At 28.4% G+C, this 24,710-nt stretch overlaps 1 protein-coding gene across 1 annotated transcript in view; it reads right to left on the reverse strand.

Moving 5' to 3' along the window:
• LOC129976553 (retinaldehyde-binding protein 1-like) overlaps positions 1-12,901 on the reverse strand; it is a 44,448-nt gene extending 31,547 nt beyond the window's left edge. The window contains exons 1-2 of the mRNA XM_056090180.1: positions 12,127-12,901; positions 7,085-8,021 (exon numbers count right to left, since the gene is read on the reverse strand). Of these exons, the coding sequence (XP_055946155.1) occupies positions 7,085-7,211 (127 nt within the window). The 5' untranslated portion in view covers positions 7,212-8,021; positions 12,127-12,901. The remainder of the gene's footprint in view (positions 1-7,084; positions 8,022-12,126) is intronic.
• Positions 12,902-24,710: the final 11,809 nt, after the last annotated feature.

A 24,710-nucleotide genomic window follows, 5' to 3' on the forward strand; every position in this document is an offset into this window, starting at 1 on the left:
TTTTTTTTCAAAATGCCAATAAAAATGAACGATTTGAAGAATTTGATTCTGAAAACCTTTCAGATAAAGAAATTCACAAATAGTATTTCTATCACGAAATTTACAGATAATATCTAGCTTATTAAAATTGCCAAGTTGAAAATTGCTCAATTGAGTTTAAAGTGAGCTGAATACTGAATATATACTGATGATTACACGTTGCTGATGATTAACTTATTTATCCATACACGTTCCATTTATGTTTATATTCCGTTTTGCTGTTAGTTATTCATCCATAAATCACGTTAAACAAAATACGAAAAGCAGAATACACTATGCGCAGATTCGAACTACTGAAAAAAAGATTATAAAATTGATATTTTTATTGAAATAAAGAAACGATCAAAAAGATTTAAGAAAAACGTCTTATTGAAAGATGGAAATCGTTCATTTATTACACCAAGTTGTACTTAACACATGTTCCTTGATGTACACAGTTCCTGCACCTTTGCCCACACTTCCCAAAACATGAGTTGCGGAAAGTCAATGTGCTTCTTCGATTATTATCAGTAGGTATTCTAAACAATTCGAGCAAACAATGGATATCAAGATTAAGAAATCGAATAATTTCAGTGTTTATTCATTTCTGATAAACTCTACTTGCCCGATAAGGGTGCCAAAGGGATTTCTTGAAGCCTCGTGAAAGTGTGAATTTATCATTAGCAAGCAGGCCAGTGATCTGACGAATCAGCTTTTTTTTAAATGATTTCAAGATTGAAATGAATATACTTTTTTTATCTGATTTATCACTACAAAGAATAATACAATTAATTTTTTTTCTCGTTTAAATAGCGATTGCACAATTTCAGCATCTAAGCATTGTTCGAATGATTTTCCGGACCGAGATAAAAGTATACTTTGTATCTGTTTATATGAACTGTGTTAAATATTTCTCTTCATAAATATATGAAGTCCAATAAAGTTCTTATAAATTATTCTAAATAGTGTGAGAAAAAACATTTATTCAGGATAAATAGCTCTTTCTATGAATGCGTACGCACATAATTATTCACAAACTTCTATAATTTGTGTGATAAAAATACATATACATCTTTTAAATGTTTATTTCCATGAATATACTACACAAACATAGCTGAATCTCTTAAATTTCTCTAATTGACAAAATACATTCACATCTGTATCTATGATTATAACACATAAACATCGCTAAAACTCATAAATTACTCTAACGTGTGATAAAAAGTTTTATTTATGTTAAATATTTGCTCCATAAATATATACAGAGTGATTATAACAAATTATCCCGGTATATGGGACCGTAGCTATCAAATAATATAACGAAATAAGTTTTCAATAATATAAATTATCAATAATCAACAATAATAATATCAATAAACAATAATAAATAAAATAATATAATAATTAATTAATTAATAGAAGTATTATTAATAATAATTAATTAATAATTAATAAATAAAATAATATAAATAAGCAATGAATAATAATAAATTATCAATAATCAACGAAATAAAATTTTGGTTCAAAGTATTTTGAGGTAAGCGCTCAAGAATCATATGAAAAACAATCATATGAATTAAGCTCTAACAATTAAGGTGATAGAGATAAATTTCAAAATGTTAAAACGTCAACTCCAACTTTTTTTTAATATTGGAATGTGTTCTTCATAGCAAAAAACTATAATTATAGTTGGTACGGTACTTGTAGTACCAAAATAATCAGCGCTAGACAGATTAACCATTAAATGGGGACATGCGGTCTGTGAGACCGCTAGCGATGTCAACCTTATTCTATTTTTAGCTCAACTGAATGGATTGACCCTGTAGCTTCCTGTTTCGTGACCTTCAATACACGTGCACTTTTTCAACCGATTTCAGCTAATGCTTTTAAAAATAATTCAGTTATTTCTTTAAGCGCGGTCTCTAAGACCGCACCTCTCTGTTAGTGTCCCAGTGATAAACAAGGCTTAGCAGGTGGCGCTAAAACTTGGGCCCCGAAATATCATCCAGTTTACTGATCCTATTATGAAGCAGTGCTCCAGACACTTTTATATTAAACAGAAAGTGATTTTATAGGATAATTGTATAGAAGAGTTTTTCGATGAAAGTTCGCATTCAACTGATTTTGATATGTATATTCAAACATAATTAATTTTTCTAGTGATAACGTATTTTGAAAAATTTATAAAATATATTAATATACCAAGAGATATATATACAGAATTTATAGATTGATTTTTATACTAGTTCTTTACCTGTATGTTTAAAATGCCCTAGAAAACCGTGCTATAAAAGTCACACCGATAAAAAAAAGGGCGGATTTTACCCATTGTCCATTTTTTTATTTTTCATATAATTGTTGAATTTTACATTATATTGTTTTCTATATACCTTCATATACTGTAGAAATAAATCTGATTTCAAAAGTAAAAAGTAATATGTTTTTTCAAGAATATTATTTATTGTAACATGTAATTTGAGAAGAAAATGTATGTTCCAACGCATTTACATTTTTTCAAAGATAATATATTTTGAAAAATTTCTAAAACATATTTATATATCAAGAAAAATATCTGCAAAATATGTTGGCAGTTTTTCATACTAATGCATTCATTAGAATATTTAATTTGAGTGTAAATGAAATGCGGTCTCGTAGACCGCACCTCCCCAGTTAAGTTCTAAAATTTCACCTCCCCAGTTAAGGGTTAAGAAGAAAACAAAAACCAATAACAGCAGAGAAGCAACAGAAAGCAGAGCATTTTATTAAGTTTCACACATTTTCTACTTGACCTACTTCAACCACGATGGTACTTTGAATGCGGCAGATAGTGTCTCTATAACCAAAGCACGTGCCATGCCGAAAAAAATCTGCTGAACTTCACATCTCTGGAGGCACACCAAAGTTGTTGTTGTTATTTTTCCTTAGTCTATCCAGAGCTAGCGATTTTCGTGCCACAGGTACCGTTCCAACGCTATTTGTTAATGACTTTTATGATATGGAGAACACATTCCAATTTTTTTTTTAAAAAATTGATGTTACCATTTGAAAGTTTTGAAACTTTGTCACTGCATTCATAATTCTTACAGCAGCTTAATTGTTGTTTTTCATACGATTCTTAAAGGTATACCTAAAAATGCCTTGAACCAAAATTTTATTCTGTTCCTGTGAACGTTATGATAGTTATGGTCTCGTATAGCGGTATCGTTTTTTTATAATCACCGGTATATAAACTATCACTGAAACTCTTATAAATTACTCTAACGTGTGATAAAACATTTATTTAAAAATTCTTCTCTTTTAATATATATATATATATATATATATAAACACCACTGAAACTCTCATGAATTACTCGAACTTAAAACACACTTATTTATTACTTATAAAGAACATTTATTTATGTCAAATATTTCTCGGTAAAATCCCAGATGAGCCCACCTCTTGGCGACTTATTAGAAATCTCGCCAAGTTCACTACTAACTGAATAATTGTTATTATTATTATTTTTCAATTAAAAAACGATACTTAAAGAAATAATAATAATAAATAAAATAATAATAAATAAAATAATAATAAATAAAATAAATATAATAAATAAATAATAATAAAATAATAAATAAATAATAATAAAATAATAAATAAATAATAATAAAAATAAATAAATAAATAAATATAATAAAAAAAATAAAATAAAAATAAAAAAAAAATCCGTCTAGGTAGCCACATTGGCTACGCTACCGTCACTCGTTTGGCGAGAATTAAAAAAGACGCCAAGAGGTGGGCTGTACTAGGATCCACCCTTTTTCTCTATCTGAGTATATATATATAAACAAAAGTAAAATTCTCATAAATTATTCGATTTTGTTACAATTTAGTTCCGATAAAACGCATTTATTTATGTTAAAAAAATTTCTTTTAAATATATAAATAATCCTTAAAATATAATAAATTACTCTAATCTGTGATAAGGCACATGAATTTAAATACTTTTCGCCATGAATATATATAAGCATCACTTAAATTTTAATAAACTACACGAACTTGTAACAATTTATATTTTTATTATCTTATATGTTTTCAAAAAAAACACACACACATTTATTTAAATAGGTCTCAATCTGAGTATATATAAGCATTGCTAAAACTCTCCTCAATTAATCAAGCCTGTAATATATTCATTTATCTCTGATAAAACATATATATTTAAGTAAAATATTTCTCTTCATCTTTGTATATAAGCAGCACTAAAACTCATAAATTACTCGAACGTTACAATGCATTCATTTCTACTAAATATCTTCCACCATAAATATATTTAAATGTCACTAAAACTCTCATAAATTACTCTTATTTGAACGCTACAAGGCATTCATTTCTATTAAATATCTGGTACCAAGAATGTATTTAAATGTCACTAAAACTCTCATAAATTACTTTAGTGCATGATGAAACTCATTATTTATACTAATTATTTATCTCCATTAAAATATGTAAACATCACTGAACCTCTCATAAATTACTCGGACTTATGTCCTCAAACACATTTATTGTATGTATAAATGCATAATATTCTTTCAAACTAAGTTTTATCTTTAAATAGAATATCCTCTTACGCTGAAATCCATACAACATAGCCTTTAAAATAATATAAGAAATAATAAAAAATAAAATTTAGCCATATTATCCAAAAAGAAAAATAAACATGACAAGATTATTGTTTCCAATAAAGCCATTTGCAATTAACCTCTTAATATTTTTAATAGGTTTGATGAACAGTATTATTAAATTATCAAAGAAAATAATATAATATTTGATTATATTTCCCTATCACAAAAATAAAAACGAAGTGGAAATTATTTTAATATTTTCTTTTAACTCACCATCGTATAAGAAGTAAAATTTCTCTTTTCGAAAACATAAATAAAAAACAATTCCTGGGTATATATTTACTGATTATAGTGAAATAAAAATATTATTTAGTTATACTGAATCTTAACAGTTTCTCATTAAATTCTGAAATTTTGTGTGATTAAATAATAATAAATGCAATAGTTTTGTATCGACTTGAAGCAATGTTTTCTTTTCTTTTTCTTTCCTTAAGAATGTATTTAATAAAAAAAGATAAATAAATGCTTTGAATTAGTAAATAAATCTCATAAAATAATCAAAATATATATTTAGAAATAATCTGACAAGTAATTTTTTACGAATGTTTAAACTACAAACAATCACTTCTTGTTTTTTTATCGTGTGGGAACACGATGTTGTTTAGGTTAGGAAGTTTTGAAGCTCGAAATCGCGTAAGCAATGAATAAAGCATAAATGGCAATTTTCATCATCATCTTTTAATCGTATATATTTTTACCTGCTTTTACCCGTATTGCATTATTATTATTATGTAAGCTTCTTTGAAAGCAGATGCGTTTCAAAAGGTTGACCTACTTTTACCAGTATTGCTTTATTTTTATGTATGCTTCTATGACAACAGATGCGTTTTTAAAAGGTTGATTATGTCATCATAGCTGTTATTTCATTTCAAAATCGAAGAGCTCCAAAACTTGGTTTGCCATATAGAAAAATTGAAAATGAGTTTAAAAAAATTACACACATATATATATATATATATATACAGAGAGAGAGAGAGAGAGACCGATAGAGAAGTCTCGTGATTGTGTAATTGTTTCAAACTGGTTTAAACTGGTTAATGACTTAAATTAATTAAGACAAATAATAACTTTAAAAAATAATAATGTTCTCACATAATAGCTTAAAATTTACGATCATAGATTTCATTTTTTGTACAGCAAAAGAATTATATTGATGAGAAAAAAAATGTTGACAGAGTCTTTGAGCTACCTTTTCTGATTCTTGACATTTCATATCTTTATATTTTGAAAGAAATTGAAATTATGCAAAAGAAAAGAAAATTTACTGCTTAATTATGTAAATTCATTTTAGTAAAAGAATTGTGATTGCATTTAATGAACTGTGATTGCACTTAATGAATTGTGACTGATCGAAACGAATCATTAAACTGCTTAAATAAAAAATATCAAATAAATATTTTATATATATATTTTTTAAATATCACAAATGCAAAATTTCATTTAATGTTTATATTTAAGTTCGAGATATTATCGCAAGTTATTTTTAATATTTCTTACAGTAGTTGTTAAAATATTACTTTAGTAATTTTATAATAATGACCGATAACTGTTTGTAACCTTCTACAAAGCACTGCAAAAAATAATTTTAAAATTTTGTAGAAATTATTTTTTAACTGTATTATGATTATTTCATTTGAAACTACTTTTCTTTTAGCAAACGATAGCTGTCTTTGGTGACTAGCTTTCGAAACATAGGCTTTCTTGTTTGTTAACCTAGTAATATGTAATACATTTATTTGAAATTTACCTTTACATTTTGATGAAACTGAAAAATATGAATTTAATGGTAACACTTTACTACAAATTACTTCGAATAAAATATAAATATATATGTACAATGAAATAGCAACGAAAATAAAAATCCAATTTCGATGTTAATGTAAATATAACGTAACTGTTTTTTAACTTAATTTTAGAATTGGCAAAAGCCCATGATTGAATGGCCCCCGATGAAATAGGATTGAATTTCATTATCGTAATAAAAGTATTGTTACAGATTGTGTAACAAATTAAATTTAAAAATTATTAAAATTAGAGAAATAAATTCCACGGAAATGAAATTGATAAAATTTAAAGTGTATTTTTTTTTAGTTTTAATATAATATATAAAGAAAAAATGTAGCTGAAAAACATCAAAAAAATCGCTTAATTTTAATTTAAAAAATTCTTTTATTAACTTCTAAACTCTAAGGTGTTAATATTTAGCTTTTTTTCAGTTTCAAAAAAGTAAGTGTACCAAATTTCTTAACGATCGATAAAAAATCTATAAATTTGAATAAAAAATACCAATAAACATTCTTTTGTTTCTCTTGTATATATATAAAAAAGAGGCGCAAAGACTATCCAGTTTGTCACACATTCGGCAAAATTCAAATGTTAAATATAAAACACAATCCTACCTTTTATAATTCTTTTGATTTCTTTTAATGCTTCTTTTCTTTTCTCTGGAGTCTCTTTTAGTTCTTTTTCTGCCACCCGGCTCATTTCTGGGGTTAAACCATTGATCCAAGATGAAATCAGAGCCATGATGCGTCAGTCACTTCGAACAATTTGCTTACTGCTTTTCGAATACAGTGAGCTTATAACCGCTCAGATAGTGAGAGATTATCTACCACCAATTAGGTCGAGGGAGAATTTATCGATAACTGCTCTGTATTCGGGGGCTCCTTCAACTTTTCGCGAAACCATAAACAAACAAATCTTCAAATCTGATTAAGAATATCTAATATCAGTAACGTGTTATCATTGCGTAAAACAAATAGTTTGTCACAGAAAATTGTTTTAAAAATTCTATTTATATTCCAGTGGTGGAAAAAAAATTGGCCTGTAAAGTTTTAAATTGTATTACAAATATTAAAAAGGAGCAATGAAATATAATGAACTCTGGTCTAAGATCTGAAACACAACATTGTGCATTCGCAATAAACTTATTTCAGAATATTTGAACAAATCTTCACACAATTTTCACTATTTGCGTAGAATTCACTGGAGAATATTTGGGAATAAACAGACAAGTAGAGCATTAACTGTGTTCGCTAGAATGAAATCCATCATTGTCATAAGGTGAAGTTGAGTATTTACAACTTTTTTTACTAAAATTAAGTAATTTATTGACTTAAAGGAAAGTTGACAGCCATCACTACAATTAAATCTGGTATTCGCTTGAATTAAAACTATATGAACAGACTTTTTTATGCTTTTTCTTTCGTTATTCAAAATCTACGAGTAGTTTGTGTCAGCATAGGAAGTAAATAATTTGGAACTTCAGATCTGATTTATTGAAGGCACATTGTACTTGAAGACCTAATACTTGTTAATTCTTTCATAGGATTGAACCTGCAAAAAAAATCAAATTTTTAAGCTAAGCTGAAATCAAGTTAAGCAAGACATTACTGATTGATACATAAATTAAAAGCTAATCATACATATCTGAAAACTTATAGCTGAACCAAATAAGCAATTAGAAAAACTTATTAGCAATCTAATTAGATAATAGAAAAACCTGAATTTTCATGAATTTATGTATGAAAACATATATAAAATATCCTTTCTTTCTTTCGCCACAGAATATCCCCGAACTTGGAATCTCTAGGATTCCCTGTCGGTTTAAGGGATATACGTGGAAGTATTTATTAAGATAAAATAAATACACATAAAAAGACAAAAAAATCAATATACACAAAAAAAGACATAAAGTATCAATATACACATAAAAAGACATAAAATATCATCAATACACATAAAAAGTAACTATATACAATATTATAATGATGAGGGAGGTGTTCGGTGGGGAGTATGAGTATAGATAAAATATATTGAAGGTAATATATTCTGGAGAAGAGCTTGGTTGAGAAATGAAACGAAAATTTATACTGGGCTTGGGTCTGAAGAAATCAATTCCTCGTTCTCTTGTAGGAACCGCACGAGATTTCTAATTTTAACCTTGGACATCTTGTTTCTCATAACGTTGGTCCACCAGATATTTTCTAGGTCGTGGGTGGGTTTTTTGAGATGAAAAGATGTGGTGAGAGGGCAACTAGTGGCATAATGAAGGGGATCGCCTACTTCGCCGCAGCCACATTGATCAGATCCTTTAATATGGAATCTCTTGAAATATGAAGGGAAAGGGCCATGGCCAGTTGCAAAGATAATGTCAAGCCTATTCCAAGATGATGGGTTAAAGGACACTTTCGAGATGATTTGATGGATGTTTCTGCCAGTTGAGCCATTATCCCATTCTTCTTGCTATCGCTGTAGGCTCAATTCATTTACAATACTTTTCAGATGGCTTCTAGGAGCTGGGTATTGAACGGGCGTACCTGCAGAAATGACCTGTTTGGCTAGGGAATCTGCAACCTCGTTTCCGCTGTGGCCTACATGTGCTTATATAAAATATCCTAGTGACAATGTGGTGAGGATATTTAAAGAATTCAGGCCAAATGTCATTCTAACATTTGATAGTGATTCTTTTTCACGAAGTTCGTCCCGTGGGAGAATTGAGACTATCTATCTAGTTGAGCAAAAGAAGGCCACAAGCAAATTGATTTTTAAAAAATGTTACAAACCTATTTCTAAATTAAATAAATTCGTAAAAATATTTATTAGATTAAATTAAATTAATATTAGGATTCGTTATATTCCTGTCTATTTCACTATTTGAATTAATTATTATTTACCTTATGCAAAGACAGAAATTCTACGTAAATAATATTATGTAAAAAAGTTGATACAGGAAATTCATGCGTCATAATCTCTACTAATAATAAATGAGAGCATGTGTGTATATGTGTTGACAAGCTACAAAGAATATTGTAAAGTCTTGAACCCTCAAATTAAGTACAAATATATTTCGAAAGGTGGGGATATTTTTTTGAAGTTTTAATTTATTAAAAATTAAACGACAATTTGGACTTTCATGTGGGGTTTCGAATAACTTTAAATTGTTTAAGAATTCAAAAAAAAAATTCTATTTTAATGATATCAGTTAGTTTTGATGTAATATTTTTCAGAATTTTTATTATTTATTTTTTAAAAATGGTTGTTTTATTTCTAAATTTTCAGTAATGCAATTTCTTTCAGTGAAATTTAAACTGCTTTTATTATTTCATCAACTACCTTAAGGAGAAATATGAAATCGAAAGATTGAAACTGTTTATTATCTGGCCAATGTACACAAAGAATAAGAAAGCATAGTTACAATGCCACGAAAGACGGTGGACTATTACAAGATATATGATCCGGAGAATTATGTTATTAATGGTGTTATGACACCATGGGACTCGACCTCAATAGAAAGATTCATTTAACGCAATAAACATAAAAGCCCATAAGGTTATTAAAATAATACTTTTATGTTTATCACAGTCGAATGCTTAAAATCTGTTGAGGAAACCATTGACATCAAAATATACATAACAGATGCAATTGAAATTAAAATAACATATTTTTGGACTGACCGCTGATCGCAAAAATCAAACAGTAAATAAAAAATAAACATTTCCATTTATACGCAGTTATAAAAATAAACCACCGGGAACTGTGTCCTCTAAACTTTCACGCTCACTCTATAATAAATGTACCTGTGTATTATTAGTTGCATGCCTTTGTCGAACAATGGTTACAAAACAGCCCAATAGAGTGCGAACTTTGGTGATTTTTTTATGATTATCTCTCTCATTTATAAGATAATCTAAGTTCAGGTGCTATAGAATTCTTTAATGCACGAGAGTTTCTCATTCAAAGATTTTATTTTAAAATCCTTACCCCCCCCCCTTTAAAACACTTAATAATTCGTGTTTTCAAGGGGTTGATATGCAAAAGAGGACTCCGCTTAATTGATGATTATTCATTAAATGCAAGCTCGGACATCCTTTAAAATTACTCAGAAAATCTCCCTTTCTCCGAAATCTATCCCGGCGAATATATCTAACTAATGATGCACGCGCCGCGTGTATTCAATCAATCGCATATAAAGGAATTTCTTATTAATATTAATTATATCCAGATATCTCGACCGTCCACCGTAATTTCATTCGAGGGGCGTTTAGGGCCTTTCAGTATTGATAGAGTTAATCACTGAGAAAACAGAAATTGCTGAATCGCCAGAAGCCCGAATGTGTATTTTGGACACTTTTTTCGAGCGATTCAATCCAAGATTTGAAACAGAACTATAATTGAAGTCGCATTATCACATATCAAATTGTATGTACTTAGGGCACTGCATTTTTCAGTTGTTATCCTAACATACTTGTGGAATCATAAACCAACATACGGTCTATTATTAGACATTTGGGGTTTAAAATTTGATAAGATCTGCGTTTTAGATACCAAAATTATGAATTACATTTCATTTTCCTAAGTGTCACGTTTACGAATTATTATATTTACATGTATGCAAAAGTACAAAGCGACAGACCGCCAATCCTTTGACGAATCTGATACGTATCTAGACTTCAAATATTAAATATTTGTACCACATTTTATCCATCTAGCTCTACTCATTTTCAGTTATTGTGTTAGCATATAATTGGACAATATGTCATGCAGATTTTTCACTGAATAAATTCCGTTCAAAATTTGACAGAAATCTACAAATTTGACATTAAGTCCATATACCAAATTTCATAAATCTATCTCAATGCTTTTTTTTTTTGAATTATCGTGCTCACAGACAGACAGTCATAATGCCGAAAATGTGTTTTTTAGATTCAGAGTTGTCTGAAATATGCGTATCCATCAAAATTTCGAGTTCAAATTTTGTACTCTTGGTAAACGAGAAAATAAATAAATAAAACATATCCATTAATATGTAGTTTTTAAATATATATAAAAAAAACTTAAAGTAAATCATGAACATGATTAATTTCAAAACGTTTTGAAATATTCGTCTTAATTGACCAATTTTTAAGTTTACATGAGCAATGCTCAAAAAAAAATTGCTTTCGAAATTGTTATCAATGATTCATCTTGTGTTGAACTATTTTTAAACAAGGACATTTAACATTATTACTAAAAAAAGAGATATAATATCCAGAACAAATTCCGATAAGATATGCTTTTAAACGTAAAACCAATCTTATGTCTAAATATGGAAAGTCATTAATTGATTAAATGTATAGAAAATATAGAATGTGATGAAAAATATAGAATGTGATGTGAAATATAGAATATAAATGTGATGATAGAAAGTATATAAAAAAAACTAATCACATTTCATTTTACAAAAATGAAAAGACCGAAAGTTTAAGGTTGAAATTTTTATTTCTAATATTCAAACAAATGCTGTTATAGCAAAAAAAAAGAAAACGTTACCTTTTGCAGGTGCATAAAATCCTTTAATCTTTCAATAGTAACTGTATATAAAATGTTCGAACAAAATAAAAAAATGCTACTCATAACTGTATATAAAATGTTCGAACAAAATAACAAAAATGCGACTCACCTTTTGAAAAGCAGCTAGCTTTGTTCGAACTCATAACACCAACACACACAACATTAACACAGACCACGATTTAAACATCGTGTGCTTAACAACGTGCATCATGAAATGCTTTCAAATCCAACGTGACAGTGTAATTAATTGCATTTTTTATCCTGTTTCCTGGGTTGAACATACTCGGTAAATGTTCTTTCGCATGTTTCACGTCTCTGTTGTAACTAAAGGAAAGTTTGTAACATTTGAAAACAAATTATGATGTCATCGCCGCGGCATAAAAATGTGAGGATAACGGCCTAAGAAGTTCGCTATTTCTTGTTCAAAAAATGCTTTTGTATTGTAAAAATAATAAATATTATTAAATTATTATTAGTTTTCATCAGGAAGGTTAATGAAAATTTACGAACAAATTAAACATATGAATGAGAGAAACTAACTCTATGAGATTGATGATAATTCCTATTGGAGCACACACACATTTTTAAAACGTGACTCATAATATTAAAAGAAATCCACTTCATGACGTTCACAGAATCGAAAATTCTTCTTTCACGAACAAAAGAAGCGTTAGCCCATTCAAACTGTATCTGATAGGATTAACACCAATTTCAACTTACACGTGACATGTAAACGTGACTTTTTTATCTTGCCCTATATCGGAGAGATAAAAACTTTTATCGAACAATAATATTCAACTGGCAATAAAAGTTTGAAATATTAAGAATTTTCGATAGTCCAACCTAAATTTAATTCACGGCAGGTTTGAATTTTGCGCTATTCGCACTATAAAAACGAAAAAAAGAGAAAGAATGAAAATAAAGTGCTATATGAAGCAATAACGAATTTCATTGTTTCATTTTATTATTCAATATTTTTAAAACAATGAAGTCTTGGAAGCGGAAGTCGCCATTTTTGTATAAAATCTGATCAGTGTCACATATCACACAACCTGAAAAATAATTCAATTACTGCTATAGTCATTTCCTGCTCGTGCAAATTCCCTGTTTGACTATCAGAACTGATCCTCCAGATCATGCAATTTAACGTCACTTGACTACTTTCTTCGGGTTTTTCTTTAAGTGTAAGGTTTATACGAATAATCCCAGGACCAATCACTCCTTTAAGGCGGAAATTAAGTACTGTATCAACGATATACAGTCGCGGTTAAGCAAAACGGTCAAGTGAAAAGGTAAGAAAAAGCCCCAGCGGCGTTAAGTCACATGATCTCAAAGGTCGATTGTGACAGACAAAACAAAAAATAGCACAAGCAGGAAATGACTCGTGCAGTAATTAATTTGTTTCTCTGTCAGTAGGGCAAGAGGCGCCGACCATATTTTGCACGAAAATTACGAACTGTAGCTGCCATTATTTTAAAAATATTTGACTCAGTTATAAATGTTATTCTTTAGTGTAGAACTCCATTTAAAATAACTTCCAATTGTCAAGCCTTCTCTCTCTCTCTCTCTTTGTTAGCAATGCTTTGTTGCACAAATGCGTAAAATATAAATTTTACAGGTAATTCGGGGCATCCTATAATTGCAGTAATAAGAATTTCATCAAATATTTTTTCTGTTGCAGAGAACAGCTGAAAAATAGTTAAAATAATCAATAATAATTCAGGGTAAAATGAAATTCTAAGTAACATGGAACATTATATATATATAAATTTCTTTAATATGTCATTCAAGAAATCTTTCTAAACTGACTTTCGATTTATTCTCAATTTCAGAATATCATTAAATACTTATTTTACTAATACAATTTCAATGTACTGTCTACATTTCAAAAAGATTTCATAACCGCTTTATTTTTTTCATTTGTTTATGAATGATAAGTGTATGATGCTTAAACATATCATGCATAAACATAACAAACATTCACTAACTTAAAAGAATTAGTATACTTTTTTAACACATGATTCTTTCGTTATTTTTTTTTCATTTCGAAACAGATTTTTGTTAATGATATTCTCTTGATTTCAGTAATTTAAAACAATTAATAACTATAGATAATATTTAAAATGAATTTCTCTTAAAACATCCACAATTGTACAAAAAAATAATAATAATAAAGTGCTCTTCATAGACAGATGATGAAATTTACTGTAAAAAAATTCAAATATTACTGTCAGCATTTTTATATGTAGATACAAAAGTTGTAATTTTTTTTTAATTTAATGAATTATGTTTTCTTACAGTATACACGAAGAGAATCAAGTGATTTACATGCCAAAGGATGTTTCTTATCCAGTTCAAGTACCCATAAGTGTTCTCATTATTACAAGGTTGCAAATTTCTCCAATATGCGGAAGGCAAACTCGCGATTGCTTTAATTTTATAAACCACTAGTTCACAGGTCCTACCTGATATCAAATTATATGCCTACCTATCCTCTTTTTTGGACAAAAATTTGCTGAAAGAGTAACTATTCTCACATTCCGAAGAAGTGCAGCGACAATGACATTGCAGATATGGCAAGCCAAGGTCTGCAATGTGGATTTATATCTTTGTATGAATGATAGCTGAAAGACATTCTGAAACGGCTTAGTTCCTTCGAAGGAAATATCAAAAAGAGAAGCAAGTTTTATTTGCGTTTACTCTTCCGCAATAAAACAAAACCAGGAAAAATTTTAAACTTAGTTGTATGACAAAGCTTATAAAAAATATCAAAATGCTGAATGCTCAGGGTGACTATCTACTACTTCTATCTATTCTATCTACTACTTCTGATGATATAAAAAAAATTCTAATATTTAAATGAACAGAAAATTCTAACTAAGGTAAGTGGCATTCTAAATAAAACGATGTACTAATGATCAACACAATAAAGCGCAATTGATGTGTAGCATCAAAACTCCACAGATAACTCTAAAATTTAAATTATTTAAAATATCAAAACAACGTGTTAATGGAGGTATAATCAAGTCTCTCTTTATGTAAAAAATTTGAAAAAAAGTCAGTAATATATATATATATATATATATAAGTAACCAATCTAAAGTAAGAAATAGTTTGAAAACAAAACTAAAATGAAGACGGAAACAAAACAGTTTCGAAATCGCAACTAGAGATTATTTCTTATTCAAACTAAAACCAAAAAAGGAACAGGAAAAAACTTCATAGTATTTAGAGAGCGCAAATGCAGCTACTTCTAAAACACAGATGAATTGAAACAAAGTTATTAAAATCAAGTTAATAGTAAAATCAAATAAACCAATTAACGATTAAACCAAATAAATAAATATAAAAAATTTTAAAAAGAATCCGGCCTGAAGACTTTTTCAAGGGTCACCCTCAGGCAGGGATTCAAAAAAAGGAATTTTTTCTGTGAAGGAAATGCAGACTATGAAGTCTAATAATGATTTCTCGTGACCCGAAAATCACCTGAAATTAGGCCCAAGAGATATACTATTTTATCAGAAAGGAAGATACAAAACAACAAATTAGAAGAAAATAACCACAATAAGTAAAAATACAATAAAAAAATAACAATAAAAGCAAAAATGCCATAAAAAAACACTAAAGAAAAAGCGAAAATGCAAAAACATACCATTAGCAGTCAAGGAAATTTTAAGCTGTCGATTTTGATTCCCGCTTATTAAAAACACAAAGCTAACTGTAATTGAGGAAAAAATTGTAGGCTTCCAGCGCCATCTATTGAGTGATCTAAAATGCAAGGAAAGTTCTATTTTTATTTAAGCCAAAGGATTAATCCCAAACCATACCTTGTTTAATTAAAAAATTGACCTTACAGTAATTTCTAGGAAATTCATTTTTAATTAAATTTTTAATGAGGTTGTTTGATGCTTCATTACATATATATATATATATATATATATATATATATATATATATATATATATATATATATATATATATATATATATATATATATATATATATATATATATATATATATAAATATATATTTAAATATACATATATAAATATATACATACATACATACGTTGTTGTTTTATATTTCCTTTCTGTTAAAATGGTATATCTCTTGAGCATAATTTCAGGGGATTTTCGGGTCACGAGGAATCATTATTAGACAATGTCTGTATTTCTTCACAGAAAAATTCCCTTTCTTTGAATCCCTGCCTGAGGGTGACATTTGAAAAAGTCTTCAGGCCGGATTCTTTTTTTATATTTTTTATAATTTTTTTGGTTTAATTTTTATTTGATTTTTTGTTTTTCCTATTAACTTGATTCTAATACTTTTGTATATATATATATATATATATATATATATATATATATAGCAAAAAGAATATAAATAGAATCAAAACAATGTGCTGATTATAGATGCAGATAAAGGCCATATTGTAACAGGGAATTTAGAAATTATTGATTCCAGCTGTTTAAGAGATTTAATGGAAAGGGGAACTAAATTCAGATTGAGAGAAAAAATAAATAATAAGAAAAATCTTAATTTCTATTGGACAAGATTTGGATATTTTTATTTCTAAAATTTCTAGAAAATATCATTGGCCTCTGAAAGGTTTCGGAGAATGGAAAGTGAGAATGTTAGAGGAAATTAGGACAAAAATGAAAATAGGAACAGATTTCTCAAGTGCATTAGCCAATATTTTCCGACATTACTATGAGAAAAAAATAATTAAACACAATTTAATAAATGGTTGGAAATATATTGATGGCTTGATTTTGTTCAACTTAGATAATACTAATATTGTTACTAATTGTTATTCAAAAGATTTAGTTCTAACTAAAACAAACAAAAATCAACTTGAAGCTACCTATCTGGATTTAAAAATCGAAATTTCTAATAATAAAGCATTAGTTGGTATCTACAATAAAAGGGATGAATTCAGCTTTAAAATAATTAAGCTTAGTAATTACTATTCAAATCTAAACTCTGAAATTTTCAAAAATTAAATTTTCTCACAATTTAATAGGATTAAAAGAGTTTGTAATAAAAAAAAAAACTTCTTATATTGAAGTAACAAATAATCTACTAATGAATTTCCCAGAAACTATTGCAATATAGAAGTTTTAATAAGAGAAGGCTTGTCTTCTTACAAATTTTTTGGCACAGCTAAAAATAGACTTTCGGTTACATGTCAACTAACTCAATAGATGGCTCTGAGCCCTCCAAATATTTATTACTTTGAATGACGGAGCGTTTGTACGCAGGGGCAGTAAATGACGCCGGAATCAGGAATAGAAAGTAATGTGAGCCTTTTTTTTTTTTTTTTGTGAAGATTTCACCTTTTACTAGTATGTGCTTTTTTTTTTTAATAATTGGTTGTGAATGTTCTTTTATAGTTTATATTATGTTATTATAATTTTCGCTTAAATTGGGGATTGTCATTTATTGTTTTATTTCTGTAAAAAATAGTTTATCCCTAAGGCCTCAATTTCAGGGGATTTCCGACTCATGAGGGGTCAATATTACTGGACAAAAGTCAGACCCCTCACAGAAAAAATCCTTTGTTTGAATCCCTGCAAGAGGGTGACCCTTGAGAAAGTCTTCAGGCCGAATTCTTAATTTCTTCCTTTTTGATTCTATTTATATTCTTTTTGCTAATATTAATTTGGTATTTTTTCTAATTTGGTTAAGCCCAGCTGTGTTTTAGTAGTAGTAGCAGTAGCATTAGCGCTCTCTAAATTCAATTGTATCTTTGCTAGCTTGATTCATAAATAATTTTTATTAGTTTAGTTTGTTTTCAGAAATAGGTTTTAATTTTAATTGAAATTTCATAATATATATATATATATATATATATATATATATATATATATATATATATATATATATATATATATATATATATATATATATATATATATATATATATATATATATATATATATATATAATATATATATTCATAATACTTTTATTATACTTTTACTTTTATTATAATTAGTATACTTTTTTAACACATGATTCTTTCGTTAATTTTTTTTTCATTTCGAAACAGATTTTTGTTAATGATATTTTCTTGATTGCAGTAATTTAAAACAATTAATTACTATAGATAATATTTAAAATGAATTTCTCTTAAAATATCCGTAATTGTACAAAAAAATAATAATAAAGTGCTCTTCATAGACAGATGATGAAATTTACTGTAAAAGAATTCAAATATTACTGCCAACATTTTTATATGTAGATAAAAAAGTTGTAATTTTTTTTAATTCAATGAATTATGTTTTTTCACAGTATACGCGAAGAGAATCAATTGACATACATGCCAAACGATGTTTCTTATCCATTCAAGTTCTCATTATTACAAGGTTGCAAATTTCTCCAATATGAGGAAGGCAAACTCACGATTGCTTTAATTTTATAAAGCACTAGCTCACAGATCCTACCTGATATCAAATTATATGCCAACCTATTCTCTTTTTTGGACAAAAATTTGCTGCAAGAGTAACTATTCTCACATTCCGAAGAAGTGCAGCGACAATGACATTGCAGAGATGGCAAGTCTGTAATATGTATTTATATCTTTGTATGAATGATAGCTGAAAGACATTCTGAAACATTTAGATTGAAAAAAAATAAACAATAAGAAAAATCTTAATTTTTATTGGACAAGATTTGCATATTTTTATTTCTAAGATTTCTAGAAAATATCATTGGCCTCTGGAAGGTTTCGGAGAATGGAAAGTGAGAATTTTAGAGGAAATTAAGACAAAAACGAATTTAAATATTGGTAGAGCTAAAGAACGAGGGAATTACTTTAGTAGAACATTAAAAAAAGGAATAAAAATTTTAAAAAGGAAATTTGTTATTACAGTAATATATAAATCAGCAAATAATTTCCATTTAATGTGTAAATATTATTATAGAGAACTATAAATTAAAGGATATAATGCAACTTACATTTTAAAGAATACGGGGAAAAAGGAATTGGATAAAAGATAGCTAGCTTTCGCGAAAAAAACTAAAATTAAAACTTGCTTTTTAAACTCTCCTCATTTGTTCCCAACCGAAAAAATTCATAAAAAAACCCATTAAAATTTAGATTCTTGAATTGTAGTATTGGCAGTTATAATTACTATACGGGAAAACATTTCTTTAAATACTTGAAAATTATCCTGAATAGAATTAAAGATGAAGATAATTTTATAATTAATAGTAACAAAGAAGTTTCGGATTTTCTAAAAGATAACAACATTAATCAACTTAATACTTATGATTTTGAAAATTTATGCACTAATCTGTCTCATGAAAAATTAATAAATGTCTGTGCTTTTATATGTGACGAATATTTAAATGAAGATTTTATTACAAAAAATAACTGGCTAGAATTATGTAAATTTAATATAACAGAAAATTACTTTTTAATGGAATTAATTTTTATAAATAAGTCAAGGGCATTCCAATAGGAACAGATTTCTCAAGTGCATTAGCCAATATTTTCCAACATTACTATGAGAAAAAAATAATTAAACACAATTTAATAAATGGTTGGAAATATATTGATGGCTTGCTTTTGTTTAACTTAGATAATACTAATATTGTTACTAATTGTTATTCAAAAGATTTAGTTCTAACTAAAACAAACAAAAATCAACTTGAAGCTACCTATCTGGATTCAAAAATCGAAATTTCTAATAATAAAGCATTAGTTGGTATCTACAATAAAAGGGATGAATGCAGCTTTAAAATAATTAAGCTTAGTAATTACTATTCAAATCTAAACTCTGAAATTTTCAAAAATTAAATTTTCTCACAATTTAATAGGATTAAAAGAGTTTGTAATAAAAAAAAAACTTCTTATATTGAAGTAACAAATAATCTACTAATGAATTTCCCAGAAACTATTGCAATATAGAAGTTTTAATAAGAGAAGGCTTGTCTTCTTACAAATTTTTTGGCACAGCTAAAAATAGACTTTCGGTTACATGTCAACTAACTCAATAGATGGCTCTGAGCCCTCCAAATATTTATTACTTTGAATGACGGAGCGTTTGTACGCAGGGGCAGTAAATGACGCCGGAATCAGGAATAGAAAGTAATGTGAGCCTTTTTTTTTTTTGTGAAGATTTCACCTTTTACTAGTATGTTCTTTTTTTTTTAATAATTGGTTGTGAATGTTCTTTTATAGTTTATATTATGTTATTATAATTTTCGCTTAAATTGGGGATTGTCATTTATTGTTTTATTTCTGTAAAAAATAGTTTATCCCTAAGGCCTCAATTTCAGGGGATTTCCGACTCATGAGGGGTCAATATTACTGGACAAAAGTCAGACCCCTCACAGAAAAAATCCTTTGTTTGAATCCCTGCAAGAGGGTGACCCTTGAGAAAGTCTTCAGGCCGAATTCTTAATTTCTTCCTTTTTGATTCTATTTATATTCTTTTTGCTAATATTAATTTGGTATTTTTTCTAATTTGGTTAAGCCCAGCTGTGTTTTAGTAGTAGTAGCAGTAGCATTAGCGCTCTCTAAATTCAATTGTATATTTGCTAGCTTGATTCATAAATAATTTTTATTTGTTTAGTTTGTTTTCAGAAATAGGTTTTAATTTTAATTGAAATTTCATAATATATATATATATATATATATATATATATATATATATATATATATATATATATATATATATATATATATATATATATATATATATATAAACATATAATTTTCTAAGTAGAATCGTGGCCAAAGACAGAGATGGCACCCTGAATTTTAAAGTTCGCTTTAATTTCATCCTGGAAGGCATGATTTATGTACAAGAGGCGCGGAGAAAACACGTACGCTCACAGCGTGGCATAAGAGCAAAAGAGAGCGTTAAAAAGTGAGAGAGAGAGAAAGAGGGAGAGAGAGACAGTGCTTATATATAATGACATTCTGATAGGGATTTCTTTACACGTGTCAACCCAGGCAAGAGAATCATAGGAATCTTTTAAAAAGAATTCCATTGGCTGACAGTTTTTTATCCCTTCACTCTTACTGAACTGCCGATTTAAGCATTTTTAAAAAGCTTCTGTTGAATTAATTAAATTGAAAAAGTGAAATTGAATCAGGAAATAAGAGAATATTTTAGAATAAAGTTAATATGTGATGAATTAAGATAAAACTTTGGAAATTAATTAGGATTAAATTATACTTTAAAATATTGTTTTGTGTGTGTGTGTGTGTGTGTGTGTGTGCGCGCGCGTTAATGTTACGTTATTTTGTCTTACGTACTAAATTCACCATGTACATGAACCTTTCTAATGAAAATCAGCCGCATGACATTATAGGGATATTAAAAATCTTTATGTCCGTTTCATCTATGTTATCATTTTCAGGCTGTTGCAATTTCCTTCTTTTATTGATTTTGTAGACTACACAAATACTAAATTCTTCGTTTGGTTTCAAACACGAGACAAAATCATACCGATAAATATTTGATGAAACAATGAAAACAGTTTGATTCTCGGGGTAACAATGCATTTTATTGCTTGAAATTAGGGAAAAAAAGTAATATTTTTAAGAAATTTCCAAAACTTAGAAGAAATTTGCACTGATATTAAATTAGTATAATTTTTATGCTACTTTGTAATTAAAACGTCTCATTTTTCTTCTATTTTTAATAAATGTTACGCAAGATTTTACATATACATGGTGCGTCCCCTTTTTTAACTATTCAAATTTAAACAAATTTAGTTGTCGATAGCGCTCCGATTTCCTAAGTAAAGTTGATAAAAAAAAGATTGTATGAGGTTATCTAACAAATGGAAACTGTATCATTGATAAAGTTCACCAATTGTATTAAAATGAATAATTTGTAAGAAACGAAGCCACGTTTATTGTTTCAACAGTTTTCCAGAATAGATAAAACAAAATTGTTGAACTTTTAAAGAATAAATTTCCAAATGTTACAATGAAAGTTTACATTTAATTTTTTATACCTTTTTAAACATGTTTTTTTTATTTGAACTTTCGTAAATTTTAATTTGGTTCTAAATTTATTTTTAAATCTCTCAGTTTCTTCAAATTCGCAAGATTATCGTCAGTGATATCTCGGAATTTTTCAATTTCACAACCTGTCTAGGAGAAATTCGATGAATTTTTAAAGTCGTTTTTTACAACGATTCAGTTTTAAAACTTGTTACATGAAGAAAAAAAATGGCTAGACAATATAGAATAGAAAAATTTACGCAATCGTCAAAAAGTAAATTACAGATCTAAAAATGAAAAAGATCAGATTACAAAGAAACATTTCTACTAAATACATAAAGAAATTGTGATACAACTTGAAGAAAATAATTCCAGGAAGTATCTTACCGAACAAAATATTCGCAGAATTCTGGATAATATTTTTAGGTTATCTTTAACACTTGATAATTTGTCTAATAACATCCCGTGATTTATACAGGTTAGTTTTTGAAATCAAAAAATGATATCTTCTCGTTTTGTAAAGGTGATTTCTCTATGTCAGTGACAATGTTCACTTTGTAAAATATCTTCAATAATTACTATGGATGCGATATGAGAGAACACTTTATTTGCGATTATTTACATAGAAAGTTTCGAAAGCATATTTACATCGAGAAAACGAAATCTGAATTAATTACACTGGAGTGGAGTTGAGTTGCAACTGGTATGACAGACATCCAGTGTCGAATCTTATACACTTGAAGTTGTCAAATATTTGTATTTATGCAATGATAACTGATATCATCCCTTATTTATTTTATTTAAATTAAACTATACCACTGTCATTTATTTATTCATTTAATTTTATGTATTATTTTCCTTGCAAAACCTGGGGCAGCGATGGCTTGGAGGTAAGATCTCGGCTTCGGAGAGGGTGGGTTTCAGGTTCGTGACCCGATTCCAGCGAAGAACCGTAGTGTAAGCGGGCTGGTGCAACTAATTCTGTCCGGTCCAAACGCTCTCCAGCTGGCATGGTGGAATGGGGAGGGGGGGTGTCAGCTCAGGTGTCGTCGTCGTCTTCTGGCTAGGGATTCAAAATTACGAGGTCCGTCTTAAAATAGCCCTAGTGTTGCTTAAAAACGGGACGTTGTTATGCTTAAACTGAAACCTGTGCATGTCTCCAGTAGCCAAACTGAATGTTGAGACATAAATTAACACAGTTTTACTGATAACAGTTGCTATATTTCCAATTTTCATAATTAGATTTATAAATATTTAATAATTAAAAGGTTTTGAATTCGATCATTTCCTATTTGAATCTAAGATTCGCGTATATTATAAAGTACGTAAGTATTACACAAGTCAGTGATTAAAAAAAAAAAATGTCTCAAAAATAACAGACTTTTTTTTTGCACATTTTTGAAATTTAATTACCGCTTCAATATTAATATGCTTAATTTTTTTTATTTCAACTCGCTTCAGCTTATTCAACAATTATTCTAAATGTTTTAGCGTCTGCATGGATTGTAACAAGAAGACAGTCGGGGAAAAAGAAAAATTAAACTCCTGCTTCAGTACGCCATTTTTTTTTTCTGTGGATCACATAATTAGATAATAGATCGTCATTAGATACAGCTGATCCGTTTTATTTATCAATAATGTGAAATGCTCATTTAATTCAGATAATTTTGGCGGGAGTGGTCTCCTCAAAACCTTCTCGCATACTCACTAATGAAAGAACGTCTTCATGGAATTGGCGTACAATATTCATGAAATATTAACTTTTGGCTTGAATTCAGCATTTTTGCTGAATTTATCGTGTGATCCTTGGTAAAATTTTTGGATATTAATTTATTATTATTATATCCAATATTAAAACTAAGATAAAGAAAAATTGTTTCTTAGGACAATAAAATATGATTTTGATTTTCGCTTTCATTTCAATGTATGCACATTTGTAGCAAACTGATCCAATTCATGCTTTTTAGTTTTATCAAATAACATAAAATTTTAAAAAGATGCATTTTTTATGAACGTTTAAATATCTAGAAAGTTGTGGCGGATTGTATGAGCGAAGATAAAACCTGGGGGTTCGCAGCCCAGTAACATTACCACAATACAAAAGCAGTTACTCGTTTAGAGTAGCTGTTAACTGGGTTATAAGCTTTCACTACAGACTTTTCTTGCAGTGAGTCGAACTATATGGGTGTTGAGTGGTGGTGTATTAGCTGTTGATTCTAATGGGCCTGTACCCCTTTGAGTTGCGTCGAGCGTGTGTGGTTGCGATTGCGTCGAGTTTGACTATTTTGGGTTGCTGCGGGTAGCTAGCGCCACAACAACTGTACGAAGGTTGAAGGATCATCGTCCGAAGTCACCAAAGTAGCAGATTGAATTGAGCGAGTATAGAACTTGCGACCTTGTGGTTCGCAGCCCAATAACATGACCACAATACAAAAGCAATTGCTCGTGTAGCACAGTTCTTAATTGGCTTATAAGCTTTCACTAAAAAGTCAATAAATAATCTAGGCTGATAGAAAAAGGAGACTGGTTCAAATTTGAAATAATGCAAAAAATGGTTATTTGCATTCTAAGAAATTATCACAAAAAATGTCAAAATCTTTCTTAATTTTCAATTAATTAAAATATAAATGTAAGTCTCTCTGTCTTTATATATATGTGTGTGTGTGTTAAATTTGGTAACTCTAGGACAAGCAGTCTTCAGAGTTTCAATATAAACACATAGACA

This window comes from Argiope bruennichi, chromosome 7, assembly GCF_947563725.1.
Source record: "Argiope bruennichi chromosome 7, qqArgBrue1.1, whole genome shotgun sequence".
NCBI classification, from domain to species: Eukaryota; Metazoa; Arthropoda; class Arachnida; order Araneae; family Araneidae; genus Argiope; species Argiope bruennichi.